The 18,050-nt window shown below is 40.7% G+C and overlaps 1 protein-coding gene across 4 annotated transcripts in view; it reads left to right on the top strand.

The window, feature by feature from the left end:
• Positions 1–837: 837 nt before the first annotated feature.
• PHACTR1 (phosphatase and actin regulator 1) overlaps positions 838–18,050 on the top strand; it is a 346,438-nt gene continuing 329,225 nt past the window's right edge. Inside the window, exons 1-3 of one of the 4 annotated variants that reach the window (XM_054164428.1) lie at positions 838–1,104; positions 3,196–3,313; positions 16,981–17,127. In XM_054164428.1, coding sequence (XP_054020403.1) covers positions 3,253–3,313; positions 16,981–17,127 — 208 coding nt within the window. In that variant the 5' untranslated portion in view covers positions 838–1,104; positions 3,196–3,252. The other 3 variants (XM_054164427.1, XM_054164431.1, XM_054164429.1) reach the window with 3 other exon arrangements.

Here is an 18,050-nt window from a genome sequence, read left to right as displayed (position 1 = left end):
TCAGAACCCCCAGTTTTGAGCACCAGAAATGTTTGGTGGCAGTGGATGTCAGAGGGCTTTTATACCTGCTCTTTTGAGCGGAGTGTCTGTAAATACAGGAAGACTAAGCCTGATTTCTCCCTTGGCCAGAACTTCATTGTCTAAATTTATCAAAGGATCACTTTATCACCACCTTCTGCAATTTCTAATCCTCTTCCAAAATCAGACTTTGGAGAACTACACCAAGACCCGCTGGAAGAAGCAAGGTCTTGTGACTCTCTTGTGAGGGATGCCTGTGTGCAACTTAATAGTGTGGCCTTTGTTTGCCCCTGGTGCCTGGCCTCATCAGGATACCAAATAATATGCAGTTCCAATAATGTTAAACTAGAGGAACTGGAAGCCACCAAGAGGTAACTGGGCTGTAATTCAGTTCATTAACAATCCAAGCCCACTTTCAAACTCAGGATAGGCAAAATAAAACTGGAAAGCTCTCAACAGAAACATACTCTGCTTCCACGGTCTATGGGTATGCATGTTTAAGCTATCATAGCATGACACTGTGCTATTTGATTTGTGTTTTTACTGATGCTTTGACTGAGTAGTTTGTTGCAATGTGCTGCTAAATGGAGGAAAAAGCAGAAACTGCATCAGACAAACACTCTGTATTTCATTCTAGAAAATAGCTGGCAATTATAATTACTCACCATGTCTCTGGCTCAGAATAAAAGTGGCATTGCACAAAAAAATCCACACTGAACATTCATCGTGATTAGAAAATGCTCCATACCTTGGATTGCAGTGGAGACATAAGAATAATTTTAAATGCAAATTAAATCGTGGGGGTAGCAAAGAGAACAGATAAAAGACAGTAAAACAAAGCCTTTCACTTTCCTCAAATTAGCAGGCTAATGTAGTATAAAAAAAAGCAGTTCTACTCAGATCTGTGCTAAGAGCTTTCATTTCATCATAATATAAAACAGCAGATCCGTCACCTTTCTCTACTCAGTACTCTTGATTTTGAGGTTGAAGTGAAAATTAGAAGCTGTTCATTCTGGCTCACAGACTGGGTTGCATTTGCTTAGTCTCATTCCATGACAGTAGGATGGGAAGAGGTCAGTAACACTGGTAAGTACTTCTTCTCTCCTGCATCTGATTTTATTTATTTATTTTAAAAATCTTACACAGTGCTTTGGCTTTTTAGCAATCTGTGTTGCCTGAACAGATCGTGTGTGGTGCGAAAGGCTGTAATCCTAAGCAGAAAGGCAAGGATTCCTTGAGAATGCTTGTATCGGATGTCAGAGCTCCTTCAAGAATGAATCAATTACTTAAAGTAGGAATTCTGTAATAGAAAAGGTTTCTGGATGATCTATACATTTCTTAGCAGCATCACTAAGGAACATTTTGTGTGTTGCTTTTTCTGTTTGCCTGGTTCAACAAGCAGCGAGCAGATAAGAAATGAATCTCTTCAAGATGGTATTTGCATTATATTCATAGCAAAACATTTAACAGCCTCGTTACCCTTGTGGTAAATGATGGAGAAAGTAGTTATTTTACCTACTGAAAGGAAATTAAGAGACAAAACACAACAGTGTGGTTAATCATTATGGAACACTTAAAATGTCTCAGAATATCAGATGCAACAAGGAAGACGAGAGTGAAAAACAAATTCTTAAGGAAACTTGATGTGGATTTTCTTTCTTTCTTTCTTTTTTTTTTTTCCTTGGGAAAGTTTTTATCAAATCAGAACCAGGGGCTTAATTTTTCAGGGTGAGGGGGAGTGGGGGAGATGATCATAGTGTCACCTCCTGTTGCTAAGTAACAACATCTCCTGGCCATTTTTATCTGATAAAGGAAGTCCAGCTGACGTTATGCATTATTCATCAGAGTTCCAATCAAACAATCAAAATTGTTTGCTTACACTGGGGACATTTAGTAAGATCAAAGGAACCCCTCCTTGAAACTACTGGAGCTTACACCACTGCCAGGAAGCTCCTGACACTCTGCAGTAAGTATCATTTCTGGGCTGGGAGTGGTACAGTAAAGTGAATTACTGAGGGATTTAAAAAGTTTTCTCATCAAGATAGCTTCTGGATTATAGAAAGTGCTGCATGTTGACTGATGAAAACCAAATCGAAGGCAAAAGGGAAAGCTTTGGAACCCTGGTTTGCTGATTTTTGTCAACATAACCAAAGGAACTGCTTCAAGCAAGGGTCAGACTCTCTGCCCCAAACCTTCCTGGCTGGTTTGCATGAAAAAGGAATAGAGGTATTTTCATCTGTCTGTCTTAAAAGAAACATTGCACAGAGCTGTTTGTATGCTTATGATTACATGCTGTAGCTAACTCAGGTGTGGAGGAGAGAACCAGATTGTATTTTTTCTGCAAATCCTGGGTTTTATGTGAGTTGTTTAGTGCAGAAGAAAATGCAAAAGGTATCAAGAAGGCTGGAGAAGGGTCATGATAATGTGCATGATCCCAGCAACTTTGCTCGGCAGAGGCAAATCTGATTTGGTGTGCATCTTGGAGAGTTGTAATCCAGGACTGAGACAGATCCGAGGTTCGGGAGAATGCCAAAAATATAAACCTTCGATAAGAAGCAGGGCTAGGAGTAGTTCATAATGATTACTCTTATCACAGTTTAAAACTGGTGGTGAGATAGTCTGTTGTTACTTATGGTCGGTAAGAGGGGAGAGAGAAGGCAAAGTTGGCTTCTGATCATTCTGGTGGAATGCAATATCCAGGAAATTGTGTCCTCCTCTCCAGTGCAGTGTTTTAGTGGAAGCAGTACAAATGCTGTCTTTAATGTAGTCTGATACTGTAGTACCTACTTGAAGGTGCTGGTCATGGATCCGATTAAAGAAGGTCCCTGCCCCAAGCCTCTTTGGTCTTCTTTTCTAGAGCAAATCTAAAAGGCAGGTGAATCTAAGTAGGTATTGCAAGAAATGGAGACTGTGGCTAGAATAAAGGTGATCGTACAAGGAAGGTACTAGCAACCTTGCTAAAACTTCAGTAGGACTTTTATTTTATGTCTTTACACAACAATTTAAACCAAACACCCTAAAATAGAAAAGGATACTTACGAAGTTCTATGAATAGTGATTTGAAAATGCATTGACCCTAATATGCCAAATGAGTACTTTAGTAACTGCCTACACAATTCTTTCCACAAAGAAACCCGGCAGCTTTTTTGTGTCTGACATGTCTGTAATCTTTCCCAGGAATCTGACTGATCATCCATACCGGAGTATTGTACACAAACATAAAGCTCCTTCAAAATGGACTACTTTTTGGATGTCGAGTCTGCTCACAGACTGTTTTACAGTCAAGGAGCTCAAGGTAAGCAACTTTGCTACTGACTCACAAAATTACTATTTTAAATGAGAAGTTAAGATGTAAAGGTGTACAGAGGCAGACATAGGCCAGCCCTTGCAACTGACCTACTGAAGTGTCCAAAGGCCACAGGGAAAGGACTTCAAAGTGTATAGGGTATAAAAGGGATTACAAGAGTAATGACAGGGTTAATCTACCCTTTCAGAGGGTAAGGGAAAGCTAGGAGAGCTGTTGGGTGCCCAGCAGGAGCAAACAGAGCTGCTAGGGTCCAGACTCCGGTGTTGTAGAACCTAAATGGACAAGTCAAAGTGGACAGCAGTGGCCTGCTGCTTGCTGTGTAAGCCTCTGGTGTCCTTCCTCTTCCTTATTGATGCTCTCAGGATCATAAGGTGATACTATTCAGCGCTGCAGGAATAAATGATTCAGGAAAGCACCCAGGGCAGTCCAATACACTGCATGCAAACTGCAGGCTGTCACTGGTCTGCATCCTTCACTCTAGAATGCTGGACCCCACCTAGCAGTGTTGTGAAAGGAGAAAAATAATTAAGCTTCTTTGCTGTACTGTAGTTGAGAGTTGTTCACGACATCGATGATATTTTTGGTAAAGTCAGTTCACATTTTTCTCACCAGCTCTATTTCTGGAGAAAACTTGCAATTTCAGAGAGAAGGGGTATTTTGTTCCTTAAACTTTGAACATGGCATTAAATTGAAGACAACTGTAAGAACCAAGCAGCTCTATCAGCCCTTTCTGGTTTTTCATGCTGTCTGTTTTCTGAAATGCAATCCAGGCTTTTTCCACCATTAATTTTTCATCAGTTCCTAACCAAATTTGAAGTCTGGCCAAGAGAGTTCTGCCTTCCCTCTGGAGGCCACTCTACCAGAGCAAGATCTAATCCACCCTGGAGATGCTATTGTCCCAGGATACACAGGGGTCAGCACCACCTTTAATGTTTGGCTCGGCTGAGGTTCTGGTGCCTAACGCATGCTGCATTGCCTTGGTTGTTGTGACACATTTTCATCTGTACAAATCACAACACAGCCTTCTGCATTCAACACCACAAGTAAACACCAATCACCTAAAAATCAGGGGGGAAAAAAAATCAGCTGAGGGCAATGACTGATTTTTTTGCTGGGTTTTTCTCAAGCTCTACAATGCAACGAACACCTGAGCATTGTTAACAGAAGTAACGCTAAAAGAAGTTCTTCAATATTCCTATGAGAACAAAACCCCTTTGATTCCAAGGAAACTAAAATTGGGGAATCTACAAGCTGTTGTAGCAATTTATCAACAGCATCCCTGTGCGCTGCAAGGGACGGGTTCCACAAAAGACAGAATATGTATGCATGTAATGAAAGTCTGTTACAGTGAAGTGCACAAGGTGACTGATAAGGGTTGCACAAGCAAAGCAATATTCTCCGTAAATGTTTCCCAGGTGGCATGGGAAAAAAATAATTATCTTATCCATACATGGAGAAATGAGATTGTTAGCAATAAAGAAATGCTTGTATTGATTAGTTAGATCCAAGGCTAAAATTGTAACCTTAGTATCTGGTTGATTCTTCATTTTCATGCATTTATTTTCCTTTTTTTTAAATGCAAAATGCAGAAAACTCTATCATGCAGAACTGTGTCCCTCGATACAAAATCCATCACGTCATGAGGGCTTCTATTCCTTGGCCAGAACAAGTGGGAACCAGCACTGAGGCTTGGGGAGCTTTTGTGTCCCTGTTTGTGAATATTTTATGAAAGACACCAGTGACATGCTTCCACTGTGCACCACAGCACAGTACAGAGGTTCTCAAACCCTCATTACCACCACTGCTGGGAATAGTACATTGATATGAGCCATGCTGCAATTCTGCTCTGTCCCCTTCAACTTTCCACTCCTGCTTCTGTCCTTCACATCTATTACCTCATGTGCTTGTGAGACCTCTTCCTCAGATTCTCATACTCTCCTCTATCTTCATCTCTCTGTTTGAAGTCAGCTGCTTTCCAGCAGGCTGGGTGTGAGTGGGGAAATGGTTCTGAGCACAGAAGTTGCAGCGCTTCTGCTCTGCATTACCAAATGCTGAAACACAGAAACCTTGTGGCAACAGGAGAGGTGCTTGAGCAGAAGGATGGGTGGACAACTCTACTAGCAATAGGTGTGAGAGACAAAATGTGGCCTGTACAGAGATAAGTTTCAGGAGGCTTTTACTGTCTGTGGTAGCAGTGAACATTTCTGAGGTGACAGAGAGAGCCTCAGCAGGCCAAAGGATAAACTCTGGAAGAGCTTTGTCATCAAAGTTTCCTGTAGAAATACCAATGTGGAAACTTCTTTCTTCTGAGGATGACAGAGCACTGGAACAGGCTGCCCAGAGAGATTGTGGAGGCTTCTCTGGAGACTTTCAAAACCCACCTGGACAAGATGCTGTGCAACCTGATCTAGGTGAACCTGCTTTAGCAGAGGAGTGGGAACTAGACGATCTCCAGAGGTCTCTTACAACCACCAGTATGCTGGGATTCTGCGTAGTTCTTTATCACCATCCTTAGCCTCAAACTTCTGAACTTCCTTCTGAGCTTCCCTTCCTCTGAGCCATCTTACCCCCGGTATGCCACAAGGAACTCAACCCTATCAAGCATGCACTGATGCTGCTTGTACAGATCTGAGAAATTCTCTCATCTCTGTGCCAAATTTTAATGCTGTCTTCCACAGAACAGGCATTTCTATATGAGATAAAGGCATAATTTCTCCCAGCATGGGCAAAATTTACATATGCCTTTCCTTATCCATCTTCTGAGCAACAGTTAAACTGCATTAGTTAGAACTTTCCAAACAGGAAAAAAAACAAATTACAATGAATATGAAGGACCCATCAGCCATAAGCAGATTAGCTCCAGTAGCTAGTTTGGAACCAAATAAAAGGTCTGCAAGAAGGTATTGTCACCAGATCTACCTAACAGGATCAAAAGCAACTATTTGATGCTAACACAATATGATGCTATCAGCAAATCATACTATCAAACAGCATGTGTCTATGCATTAAAACTGAGTTATGACAGATCTGAGTGAAAGATGACTACAGTATTCAGCCATTTAATTAGAAACAATATCAGAACACATGCATGTTGTTATTAATTTGGTTATATCATTAGTTATTGCATTACAAAACAGTCTGTTTACAGACTGTTGAATAGGGATTTATGACCCACTTACACTTTCTGTCAGATTTGAAGATTTCTGCCTTTTAATTCTTTGATGCTTCAGATCAAGAAAAAAAATCCCTCCTCCTTTCCAATGTTTTTACATTAATGATACAACAGTGTTACAAATGGCAGATGTGAAGCACTCATTCTCATCTGTACCCACTCCTTGTGGGTGGAAGAGAAGGAACAAGATGGCAAAATGCTGGGAAGGAACTCAAGAGCTTTGATGGCATTGTTCTCAGATGATACCAAATTCCAGCTGACCACAGATTTTTGTAGATGAATGCAGGTTGCTGTGACCTCAGCAAAAGGACTGAAAGAGGATTTGGGCCCACACCTTATCCCTCCTCCTGCAGAAGGCTGCAGAACTGCCTTTGCTGCTGTAGGGTAGGAGGAGAGAGGTGTTACCTTATCAGCTGCCTCCTTTCCCATCCTCTCCTCCTGCAGAAACAGCCATCATCTCACTCCTGTGGGCTGAGCGCAGAACAGAGGATGTTTGGCCATTCGGGCTGCATCTGCTGTTCAAACTGCTGTTCCCTGTTTCCTCCAAGGAAACTGAAGCAGAAGGGATGGAAAAGTCACAAAAGCTGGATCTGGCAGTAGGATTATCTAGATTTAGAAAACTTGGTAAATGAAGCCAGCTGGCCGCAGTCTTCAGATACAAGCCAGATATAGATACAAGCCAGAAATATCCTAAACCCTACAGCCCTCCCTAACTATCTTTTCTATGGCTGTATGTTGGGATCTAGGAGATGGGGGTTGTCCTTGCCAAACGTATAATGCCTGGTGACACATCTGCAAATCAGAAGCAAGAATGAAGGGACTGTGATCCAGTCCTAGGAAAGTCCAAGTCTAAAATCTAAGCATGGAGCTAGACTTCAATTTTCAAATTTTCAAACTTTTCTTTGAAGGGTGTAGAAGATCCTTGTCATTCTTGGATGTAGATGTATTGTAGAAACATATCTACCATGGTTTACAGTTATGAGGGCTGAAAGGACATAATGGGACCTGGAACAAGATTCAGCCTATTTAACTCTTAAGTGTCTTCAGTGAAGAAGTTTCCACCTAAGACTTCTGATTAACCTGGCACGTATCAGCTGAAAGAAACAGTCATTTTAAGAGCAGTATTCACCTAATCTTAGACATCTTCCTTGGGATAATATAAACCAGGTCTTACTGGCTCTATTGATTATTCATTTGAGTGAAGGATACCTGTGCTAATGGCATTTATTTACATAGAGGAATCACATGTTGCAGGCAAGATCGGACCTCATTCTGGAAAAGGAGTAACCTCCCCAAAACAGGTCAGGTTGTAATCCAAAGGTGTAAATGTGCAGATCCTGTCTCAGATGTAGCCTGCTTTGGAGAGACATCAGCTTTGATCTTGAAAGAAGTGATGTGTTGTGGTGAGCAAAGAAAGACCTTGGATTTGGCAGAGCTGAGTAGGCTGTGCTGAGAAGCAGAAGCAAGCTGCTCCGTAAAGGAAAGTGAACCAGGAGCCAGCAAGACAGAGGCAACAGCCTTGCCTGCGAGAGTCAAAGCACTGCAGCGCACAAGCAGGGTGGTCACTAGCTCCAGTCAAGAGTCCAGATCACCAGATAAGAGCATGGTGATGAAGCAGGTATGAGGCCAAGAAGGACATCAAGTCAGCAGTCTGGATGTGGATCGGTGAGGAACGTAGTCAGTCACAGGCAGAACTGCAGCCTCACTCAGTGAATGTGCAACATCCCCAGTGCTAATGTTGCTCCCAAAAGAAGGGGAAGCAGTGGCTTGAGGCTTCTTGCTACTTTCTCAAACAGCTCCAAAGATGGTCTCTCTGACAGCTGTGCCATATCTGAGAGTCTGCCTTGAGCACAGTCAAAAAAAGTGCATGCAGGGAGTAAGCACACGGCCCTGGTCACTTAAGCTTGCTCGGGTTTAAGAAATGAGGAACCTGCTCCTTCCACTGTATACAAGGGGGTGGAGCCACTTAGGAGAATTCCAGAAGAGAAGGACTTCTGCCTGGTAAATTGTAAATGAAGGCTTTAGGTACCATCATGAAAAGAGAATTGCCCATTGCAGACTGCACACAGCACTTTTCTGCAGCCATGAGTCCAGTGAAGAGGGTCCAGTTTCCTGGAGAACTGTGCATCCACTTTTCCAGTCTTATTTCCAGTTACACCAGCAGGTGGCATGAAGCTTAAAACTCACCACATTAATTATTTCCAAGACACTCGTGGAGTTGTTACCAGTCCATTTGGCAGGAAATACTGTGCATATTTAAATGACTGAACAAAACTCTTTTTAAAGGCTTATCTTAAACTGTCTTTTGTATCCATAAATAATTTGCAGATCCATTTACATTAGGTATGCTCTTACTGGTTGCAACATTCCTATAACCTACTTGCTGAATGTAGCAAAGGCATAAAAAACATCAAGTAGGAGAAATATGGAAATGAAAAGATAGTACATATGGCCAAGGGGTAACAGATGCACAAGATCATACAGACAGAGGGCATTACTGCTCAAAAGATTTTAGGAATTCCTTCTTCTTGGTCAAGTTTCCAGGTTTAACAAATACAGGTCTAGTTTTAATTCCACTTTTCCCTCTCACACTCTGTCTCCATGACATATTTATTTCACTGTGCTTCTCCTTTGTTCATTTTTTTTTAAATTCATACAGTGCTGACTCATTCTAGATGTTGGACTTTAATCACTGATGACTACTCAGTGCTGCTTCCCTTCTGCTTTTGCATATCAAATGATGTCCAGTATCTTATAAAAGTGTATTGCTGCAGTATCCCCCAGATCCAAACCCAGAACGATCACACTGCAGATGTTCCTTGTGTAAAGTAATATTAGCATACTCTATTCACCAAAATGTTATGATTAATGCATCCTATAAATTAACTACTTTTTGAAGCAGTGGTATTTTGCAGGTCTTTCCTCTTTTTTGTTCATGTGATGTCACTATTTGTTAAGACTAGGAACATTAACAAGAGAAGAATTTGTAACAGCAAATGTGCATTCCTGATGTAATTTCCTTCCCTTTAAATGCCAGGAAGCAAATGATCAACATCAACCTTTTCCTCATCCTTCTTACAATTTTTTCCTCCTTTCCCACATCCAATTCTGGCATATTCCCATTATTGAGAATTTAGGAACAGGCAGCTGCGTGCCATGATTTGAGTCTCTGGCTTTTGGTGAGGTCACCTGGCTTCAATGAGTTGCAGTAACTGTACCTCAGCTACTTATTTGTAAATTTATTGCAATATCCAGTCAGCCAAATTGTAGCCAGGAGAAATTAGGATCTTCTCACTCTCAGCAGCATATCAGAATAAACACAGGATGTTTGAGATCTATACCCTTAAAATACAGAAAACTTTAGAAAAGCTGTGCATGGATTACACTAGAATTTGAATCTGATAGCTAAAGTAATTTCGTTTCTGTTGAAAAATAATTTTCAATAACCAAGCTTCTCTTTGCCCTTATTTCATAACGATTTAGCTGCTTCATTTGCTGGTTTTTGTTGTTTTTTTTTGTGGTCTGTTTCCCAAAGCCTCTGCATCTGAACACAATGGCAGAGGAAGAAGCATGTTTCCTCTACAATAGACAAAAAATGCTAGTTAGCTGTATTGTTTATCTGTTTACCCACAAACCAGCATAATGAGTGTGTGGCAGAAGTGGAAATCCTATTGCGTGGCTATGATGGTTTGTAACCCTCAGGCCTGTGGTTGAATACTGTGTATCTAAGTATGTACTTTTAGCTTAGTGATGCCCATCAAATCAGTGTCAGAGACCTCCACAGCTTTGCTTTAGAGACACAGAGCAATCCATATGCATGTGCTTCTGCTTTTATCCAAGAGACACAAGCCTATAAATCATTCTTCATAAGTGACAAATCATGTCCTCTCCTGTGCTTGCACACACATTCTACTCCCTTCCCCTTCTGCCAGTCATACCTCATTGCCCACCTCTAATCCTCCAAGTGTTGTTCTTTATCAGTTGCATGTAAAACAAGACAAAAGTGATGTGGATAAATCAGATAACATTTCCCCCTGCTAATAAACATCCATTTGCTTTAAAGAAGAATATTTAAAATAGAATATATTTTTTTTTAGCATAGATGGAATATCATATTCTAGATGCATCAAAATGTACCTGAAGTAGTGTTTTTAAGTGTTTTGTTTAGCCAAAAATACCTTTGTGTGCATTATCTACATTTTATGCCATGGTGAGCCCTTGCCACAGAAGCATGAAGGAGACCTCAATAAGAAGATCATATGTTTGTGTAACAACAAAAAAGTAGCAAGAAAGAATCCTCATTCTAGGTATGCTACAAAATTATTTAAAATTTGCCCTGAGAAGTGGGAATTTCCTCAAAAAAGTCTTTAAGATTTCTGATGCAGATCACTATTCCTTTATGGTTATTTTCACGTTATCTGAAGTTGCTTGAGATTACATGCACCAGAAACATACCCTTTCCAATGCATCCAGGTCTAGACACAGAATCATTTAGGCTCAAAATGACTTTTAAGATCATCAGGTTCAAACATTAACCTAACACTGTCAAGTCTGCTGCTAAAGCATGCCCCTCAGCACCACATCTACATGACTTTTAAATCTCTCCAGGGATGATGATTCAACTATTTCTCTCCACAGCCTGTTCCAGGGCTTGACAAGCCTTGCAGAGAAGAAATTTTCCTCATGTCCAACCTAACCCTCCCCTGCTGCAACTTAAGGACTTTTCCTTTTGTCCTATTACTTGTTACTTGGGAAATGAAACCAACCTCCACCTTGCTACAACCTCCTTTTAAGTAGTTGTAGAGAGTGAGATCTCGCCCTGAGCTTCCCTTTCTCCAGATTAAACAACCCCAGCTACTCCAGCTGCTCCTCCTGAGACTTTTCTCCAGATCCCTCACCAACTTTGTTGCCCTTCTTTGGACACACTTCAGCACCTCAATTTCTTTGTTGTAGTGAGGGGCTCAAAACTGAACCCAGTATTCAGTATGTGGCCTCACTGCTGCTGAATAGAGAGGGATAATCTCTACCAGAAACATTTTAGTACTTTGCCTATACTAAGATGAAATTAATCAGATCTCAGAAGTTCTTGCATTTTTTGAGGTAAGAATCTGCTATGCAAAGTAGGGTTTCTAGATCAAACCTTATTGAGCCCAAAGTGACCAGCACATTTGCGTCACCAATGAGAACAAAACATGTTAACATAAGTTGGTTGATAAAAATGGATGGAAAAATGTAGATGAGTATTTCTCATTTTCTCTGACTAATTTTTAGGATTTTTTTTCACCTCTGAATGTTTTCTGGTTAAAAATGCCCCAAGTTTTTCTAAAAAAGCACATATTGGAAAAAAAAATCAATATTCGAAACACAAAGCTAGTTCTTGGCAAACAAAAATTAGTAGACATATTTTTATTAATATATGTGGAAATGTATTTTGATGGAAAAAAAGGGCATCCATCAAAAATTCTTTGCAAGCCATCTGCCATGTTTTCAGTAATTTCAAACAGCATTCAGAAATTGGATTACTTGTAGATGTAAATAAATATACTGAAATTACGTGTTCAAAATGCCTCCGAACATGCATTATAGCCATGCATGTATTGCACGTTCCCTTCTTGCAAACACATAGCTGTGCCATACCTCATCATTGCACAGTATTTTGAGACAACAAATGTGAGATTGTCTGTAATCAATTCTAAGGTGTCACAGAATCACCAAGGTTGGAAGAGACCTCAAAGATTATCAAGTCCAACCTGTCACCACAGACCTCATGACTAAACCATGGCACCAAGTGCCACGTCCAATCCCCTCTTGAACACCTCTAGGGATGGTGACTCCACCACCTCCCTGGGCAGCACATTCCAATGGCTAACAACTCTCTCAGAACTTTCTCCTCACCTCAAGCCTAAACTTCCCCAGGCACAGCTTGAGACTGTGTCCTCTTGTTCTGGTGCTGGTTGCCTGGGAGAAGAGACCAACCTCCTCCTGGCTACAACCACCCTTCAGGTAGTTGTAGACAGCAATAAAGTCTCCCCTGAGCCTCCTCTTCTCCAGGCTAAACAAATCCAGCTCCCTCAGCCTCTCTTCATAGGGCTTCTGCTTGATGCCTCTCACCAGCCTCGTTGCCCTTCTCTGGACACATTCAAGTGTCTCAATGTCCTTCTTAAACTGAGGGGCCCAGAACTGGACACAGTACTCAAGGTGTGGCCTAACCAGTGCTTGAGTACAGGGGCACAATGACTTCCCTGCTCCTGCTGGCCACACTATTCTTGATGCATGCCAGGATGCCATTGACCTTGGCATTACACCCTTTACAGGACTTATATTTTTTGTGACCGTTTGAGGCTGTGCCTTTAAGAGAGGGACAGTATTGGGACACTGGCTGAATGGTTTTGTATCAAAATGAAAACATGATATTCTAAACGAATTTCATTGGTAGACGGGCAGAATGCAACTCTAAGTTTTAGGGCAGTTGGGATTTTTTCTCAGTTTGGGTTTCAGCCTGTTCTGCTTGCCTGCTTCTCAGCAAACTAGCTGGAGCTGACCTTGAGATAAACAAAACTAATCCTGCATGTGCTTCTGAAGCTTAATAACAATTCTTTTCCTTAATAACTTGCCTTTCTTTCCCTCTCTAGCCCTTTTTTGGGAAAAAAGGGAGGTAGGAGGGGAGAGAGGGGGTTACAGGGAGGGAAACCCTCCTCCCCCGAGGAGGGAATTTTGTTGTGCTATTTTTCTTTGCTGTATATTTCTGTATATATATTGTAAATACCTGTATATATTGTGTTATATATAACCTGCTTTCTATAAATGCTTGTAAATATAGTCTGCTTCTCCAACTGAGTTTAGCTGTGGTTTCTTACTCTGTGGGGGAGGGAGAGCTAGGCCCTCTCTCAACCTACCACATTTATGGATTTTTTTGCTCCATTAGAACTTTTTCCCTTTCTAACAACTATCAGACAAGATGCTGCCACAACCTACCAATCATGGCATAAACCTGTGAGGAACAATGCAAACTGAATGAAAGAATTTAACAAAAATGACCAATTTGCCTTTCATGTGCTGTTAGAGTGGCTGCTTAAATTGGGGGGTTTGTCTCAAAACCATTTGCACCATAAGTGGGTCCTTTAATATGCATCAGAAAATCATTCCTTTACTTCAAGACCTTCAAGAGGACACTTTCTAATATTGTTGAAAAAGCATCTCCTGTGTCCCAGAAACTGAGCTGGTTTGTGGATAGCAGCTGAAGCTAGATACATGGATGGGTTATCTGTGATGTCACATTGGACAAATGTGGACAGCTTTACTAAAAATCATGTCAACTCATCCTTGTAATAAGGAGTGTTAGGGATTATGGTTATGAACAGGGTATGTACAAGTACATTCATGATAAGCATAAATATTCATCATCCCTCTATGGATATCAGAATGGAATCAGCTATCAGTTCCAGTTCCATGACTGCATATGAACTGATGTTGGGGTTTTAAGGCAAAAATGCTTTAATACTTGTTGACTTCCTTTTGAAATTGTTCTACTTTAAAGTTTACAGTCATTCCTGAAAAATCCTTACATATAGGGCAGATAATAATGGTTGTCATATTCACATATAATGATTAGTCCCGGAAGCATTTCCCAGCATCCACCTACATCTAGTCAAAATCAATACAAGCCAGCTCCCAACATTTTGACCTAAAAGGTAAACATTGTTTATAAATAATTATGTGGAAAAGCTCACTCCTGTTGGTGGTTCACAATAATATTAGAGCAGTCTGAAGATAAGCCAGCAGAGTGCCCAGGTGGCCAAGAAGACAAATAACAGCATCCTGGCTTGTATCAGAAATAGCATGGCCAGCAGGACCAGGGCAGTACTCAGCACTGCTGAGGCTACACCTCAAATACTGCTTTTGGTTTTGGACCACTCACTACAAGAAGGACACTGAGGTGCTGGAGCGGATACAGAGAAGGGCAATGAAGCTGTTCAGACTCTAGAGAACAGGTCCTGTGAGGAGTGGCTGAGGGAACTGGGGTTGTTTAGGCTGGACAAAAGGAGGCTCAGGGGGAGATCTCACACTCTGCAACTGCCTAAAGGAAGTTGTAGTGACGTGGGGATTAGTCTCTTCTTCCAAGTAACAAGCAATAGGACAAGAGGAAACAGCTTCAGACTGTGACAGGGGAGGTTTAGGTGGGACATTAGTAAAGGGTTGTCAAGCACTGGAATAGGCTGCCAAGGGAAATGGTTGGACCATCATCCTTGGAGATATTTCAAAACTGTGTAGATGTGGTGCTGAGGGACATGGTTTAGCTATGGACTTGGTAGTGTTAGGTTAATATTTGGAGTTGGCAATTTTAAAGCTCTTTAGAAGCCTAAATGATTCTATGATTCTATAAATGGGTATGCAATTTGGTGCTTTGTTTTGTTTTCTAATAGCTTCCTGTGCTGTGATCCAGCCAGCCCTGAAATGCATGGGTGCCTTTCCACTGACTGAAACTACAGCTACATCATGCCATTTTAAAAAGACACATCCTTTACATGGCTGTTTTATGACAGGATTTTTACAATGCTGACTTTATATACAGATAAATCTCCCTTAACTGTAAATTTGATGATAGCAGGAATTTTCCATTCTCTTTTATCTTCATTACTGCACATCTCTATTACAAGCAAGGAATAGTTTACAGTAGTCACAGTGTTTACTTTAGCTTAATCTAAGTAGATGACCCCATTAAATCAATTTCAACTCCTGCCCTTTGCTTTTGCTTCAGATTTAAACACGAGCAAAAACTCGACAGAAATCTATTTAAAACCAGAAAACAAGTTAAGTTAGACTAGAAATAACCACCAGTTAATACCAGAAATAACTGCTACCTCCAGCAGCACAGATTTGCTTGTTTAGTAAACTACATAATGCTGCAAACTGAAAAATACAGCGTGACAGTTTTGTTAACTCATACTAATTATATGTTATCATGCCTAACACCTTAGACAGGTTTTAGGAATCTGAAGGCTTCTGATTGACAGGTATTGTTTGGAACTCTAACAAACTTTTAGAAGAAAGAATCACAGTTAGCAGGCTGCAGAATATGCTCTTAGTCACTATCAGTCATGCTCTCCAGTTGCTGAAAGAAAATACAGTTCATGAGTAGTTATTTGAAGTATGGTGGCTTACTAAAGCCCCAAGCTAAAGTCATTTAGGTCTGATAACACCTAAACAGCAAGAAACATCTAGGCTTTAGGCTCCCAGAACCTTACAGGTTAATGTTAGTTAAAAGTTAATGTTAGAAGTCTCACACTAAAAGTAAGGTCAGGATTTCAAACTGAAATTCTCTTTCCTGCTCTATATGAGGTGGAGGGGAAAGAAATGCACTGACAAGATACATGCGCATGGTGCTTACGCTGTCAGCACCCATCTAGAATTTGTGATAACCTTTATCTACTTAGAGAGGGAATTGTGGTGGTTATATACAGAGGCTTTTCTGTTTGTGATTTGTAATTTATAGGCGCAGCACCCAAAGCATTCAATAGCTATGTGAAATTACATTTCACATTAAAAACACCTACATTAAAGGGACATTATCAAGGCTGTAAGGTCAGGCACTAAATACTGAGGCAATGTCAGAATGTCTCCTTATACTTACGTATTATAGTATGATTCCTAATTGCATGATGACACTAATTTTTTACTATCCTACCATTTGCTTCATCAGTGCATGATGTGGGCAGTGCTTACTTAATGAGCTGCTATTAAATATTTTGCTTTTTTCTCCTTGAAGGCATGGCCCCAAGCCATTTAAACCTTGTTCAGAAGATAGAAATCTTAATCTCCTCATGGGCTTTTCATCGGTGCTTCACTCAAGTATATGAATACTTTGCAAATATTAATGACTTTTTATCTTGGCAAAATCCATACTGAAAGAAAATGACGATTCTCCTTGTTTCTCAACTAAGACACAAATTGAGCAGAAGCAAAACATAGCTGTTAATTCTGAGTGCCCAAATCAAGACAACAAGAAACTGGGTTTTGGAGTAGCTACTGTAGGTATCACATCATGTGTCCAAAGCAGAGCTTCCACTGATTTCTTCAAAGTAAACATAAACACTTCAATACTTCCATTACCTGGGCATCACAAACTCAAAACCAGTTTGGAAAAAGAGAACACAGCTATCAAGAAGTTGTCAAAAGAGTGGTTCAAGTGGCAAAACTAGGAACTTTGAATGAGCAGTCTATGTCAGGAACAGAGCTATAACCTGTGTCTTTGAGGCATACAACTCAGCAATCTTTTCTGTTCTTGGCATCGCTCAGCACAGCCCTTAAATTCTGCAGCATGTGAGGCACGAACCTCTCAGTAAACAGCCTCTGCTGCTACCTGCTACAAAGCCTCTTTTCCATTAAGTGATATTATTTTCTTCTATTTTTCTTTCTTTCTCTTCCTCTTTTTCCCCCTTTCCATTTCTCCTTTCCCTCTTCTTCATTTGTTCATTCTTAACAGCTCGTCGGGCAACTCTTCTCACTGTGCCCACTCTGATGACAGCATCTTCTGATGATGACATAGACCGGAGACCCATCAGAAGACTTCGGTCTAAGAGTGACACCCCTTACTTGGAAGAAGCTAGGATCTGCTTCAATCTTGATAATGGTAAGACAACCCCTTCCCCAAACAGCATATGATACTGATTAAAGATTATTTTTTTTTTGGTTGTAGATGGACCAGAGGGTACCTTCACATTCACAAGTGGTATGGTGGTACACCAGACAGCCCAGGAAGTTGCAGTTGTCTAACTACAAGCACCTATATATGTATGAACAAAGATCCTTTTCAAAATGCTTCTGCAAATAGTAACCAAAGATTTTCCCCTGTTTCAGCTAGGCTGATCCAGTGAGATTGGGGCAAAAGAGAATGGCTTTGCAAACAAGGTATTGCTAGATTTTACCCACTGAAAGTTCTTGAAAGTGGTCATTTATGAAGGTATTAGAGCTAACAGCAGGCTTCAGCTAAAACTGAGATTAGAGCCATGGAAGAACACCCAGCACTCCCCCAAACCACTGTAGGTTTAATTGGCAAAAGTGTATCAAGAAAAGTCTTGATTCTGTGGAAATGAGTAAGAAAGCTGTCCCCCAAAATTTGTTCTAGCTCACGTTACTATCATTGCCTTCAGTTACTGAGCCCCAGCATTCTCTCATCCTTTTTCTCATTGAGGTCAGCCAAAATGAAAGATTTTGAATGAAGAGACAGCTTAGTGACTTTAAGCAGACTGAATTTTCTTTTAAAATTCTGAATTAAATGGGGTGAGCTAATACACTCCTGGGCACACATTTTAACTGTAGCTCCTGCTTTATGTAGGATTTTTGAGCTACCCAGATTTTTTTTTTAAATAGCATTTTTAGTTATTTGTATTAGACTTACATGTAGAAGTCCCAACTGAAATTGGAACCCTAATGTGGCAGGCAGCCTACCACCACACAGTAAGAATTAACATTTACATGGTGATGACTAACTAGAGAAGACAGAGTAAAGGAGAGGCAGCAAAACATTGTCCCCAGGTTGCAGCTGGAGAATGA

The sequence above is a fragment of the Dryobates pubescens genome, chromosome 9 (assembly GCF_014839835.1).
Source record: "Dryobates pubescens isolate bDryPub1 chromosome 9, bDryPub1.pri, whole genome shotgun sequence".
NCBI lineage: Eukaryota > Metazoa > Chordata > Aves > Piciformes > Picidae > Dryobates > Dryobates pubescens.
Note: the sequence above shows the minus strand (reverse complement) of the source record. Positions and strands in the feature narration are given on the sequence as shown.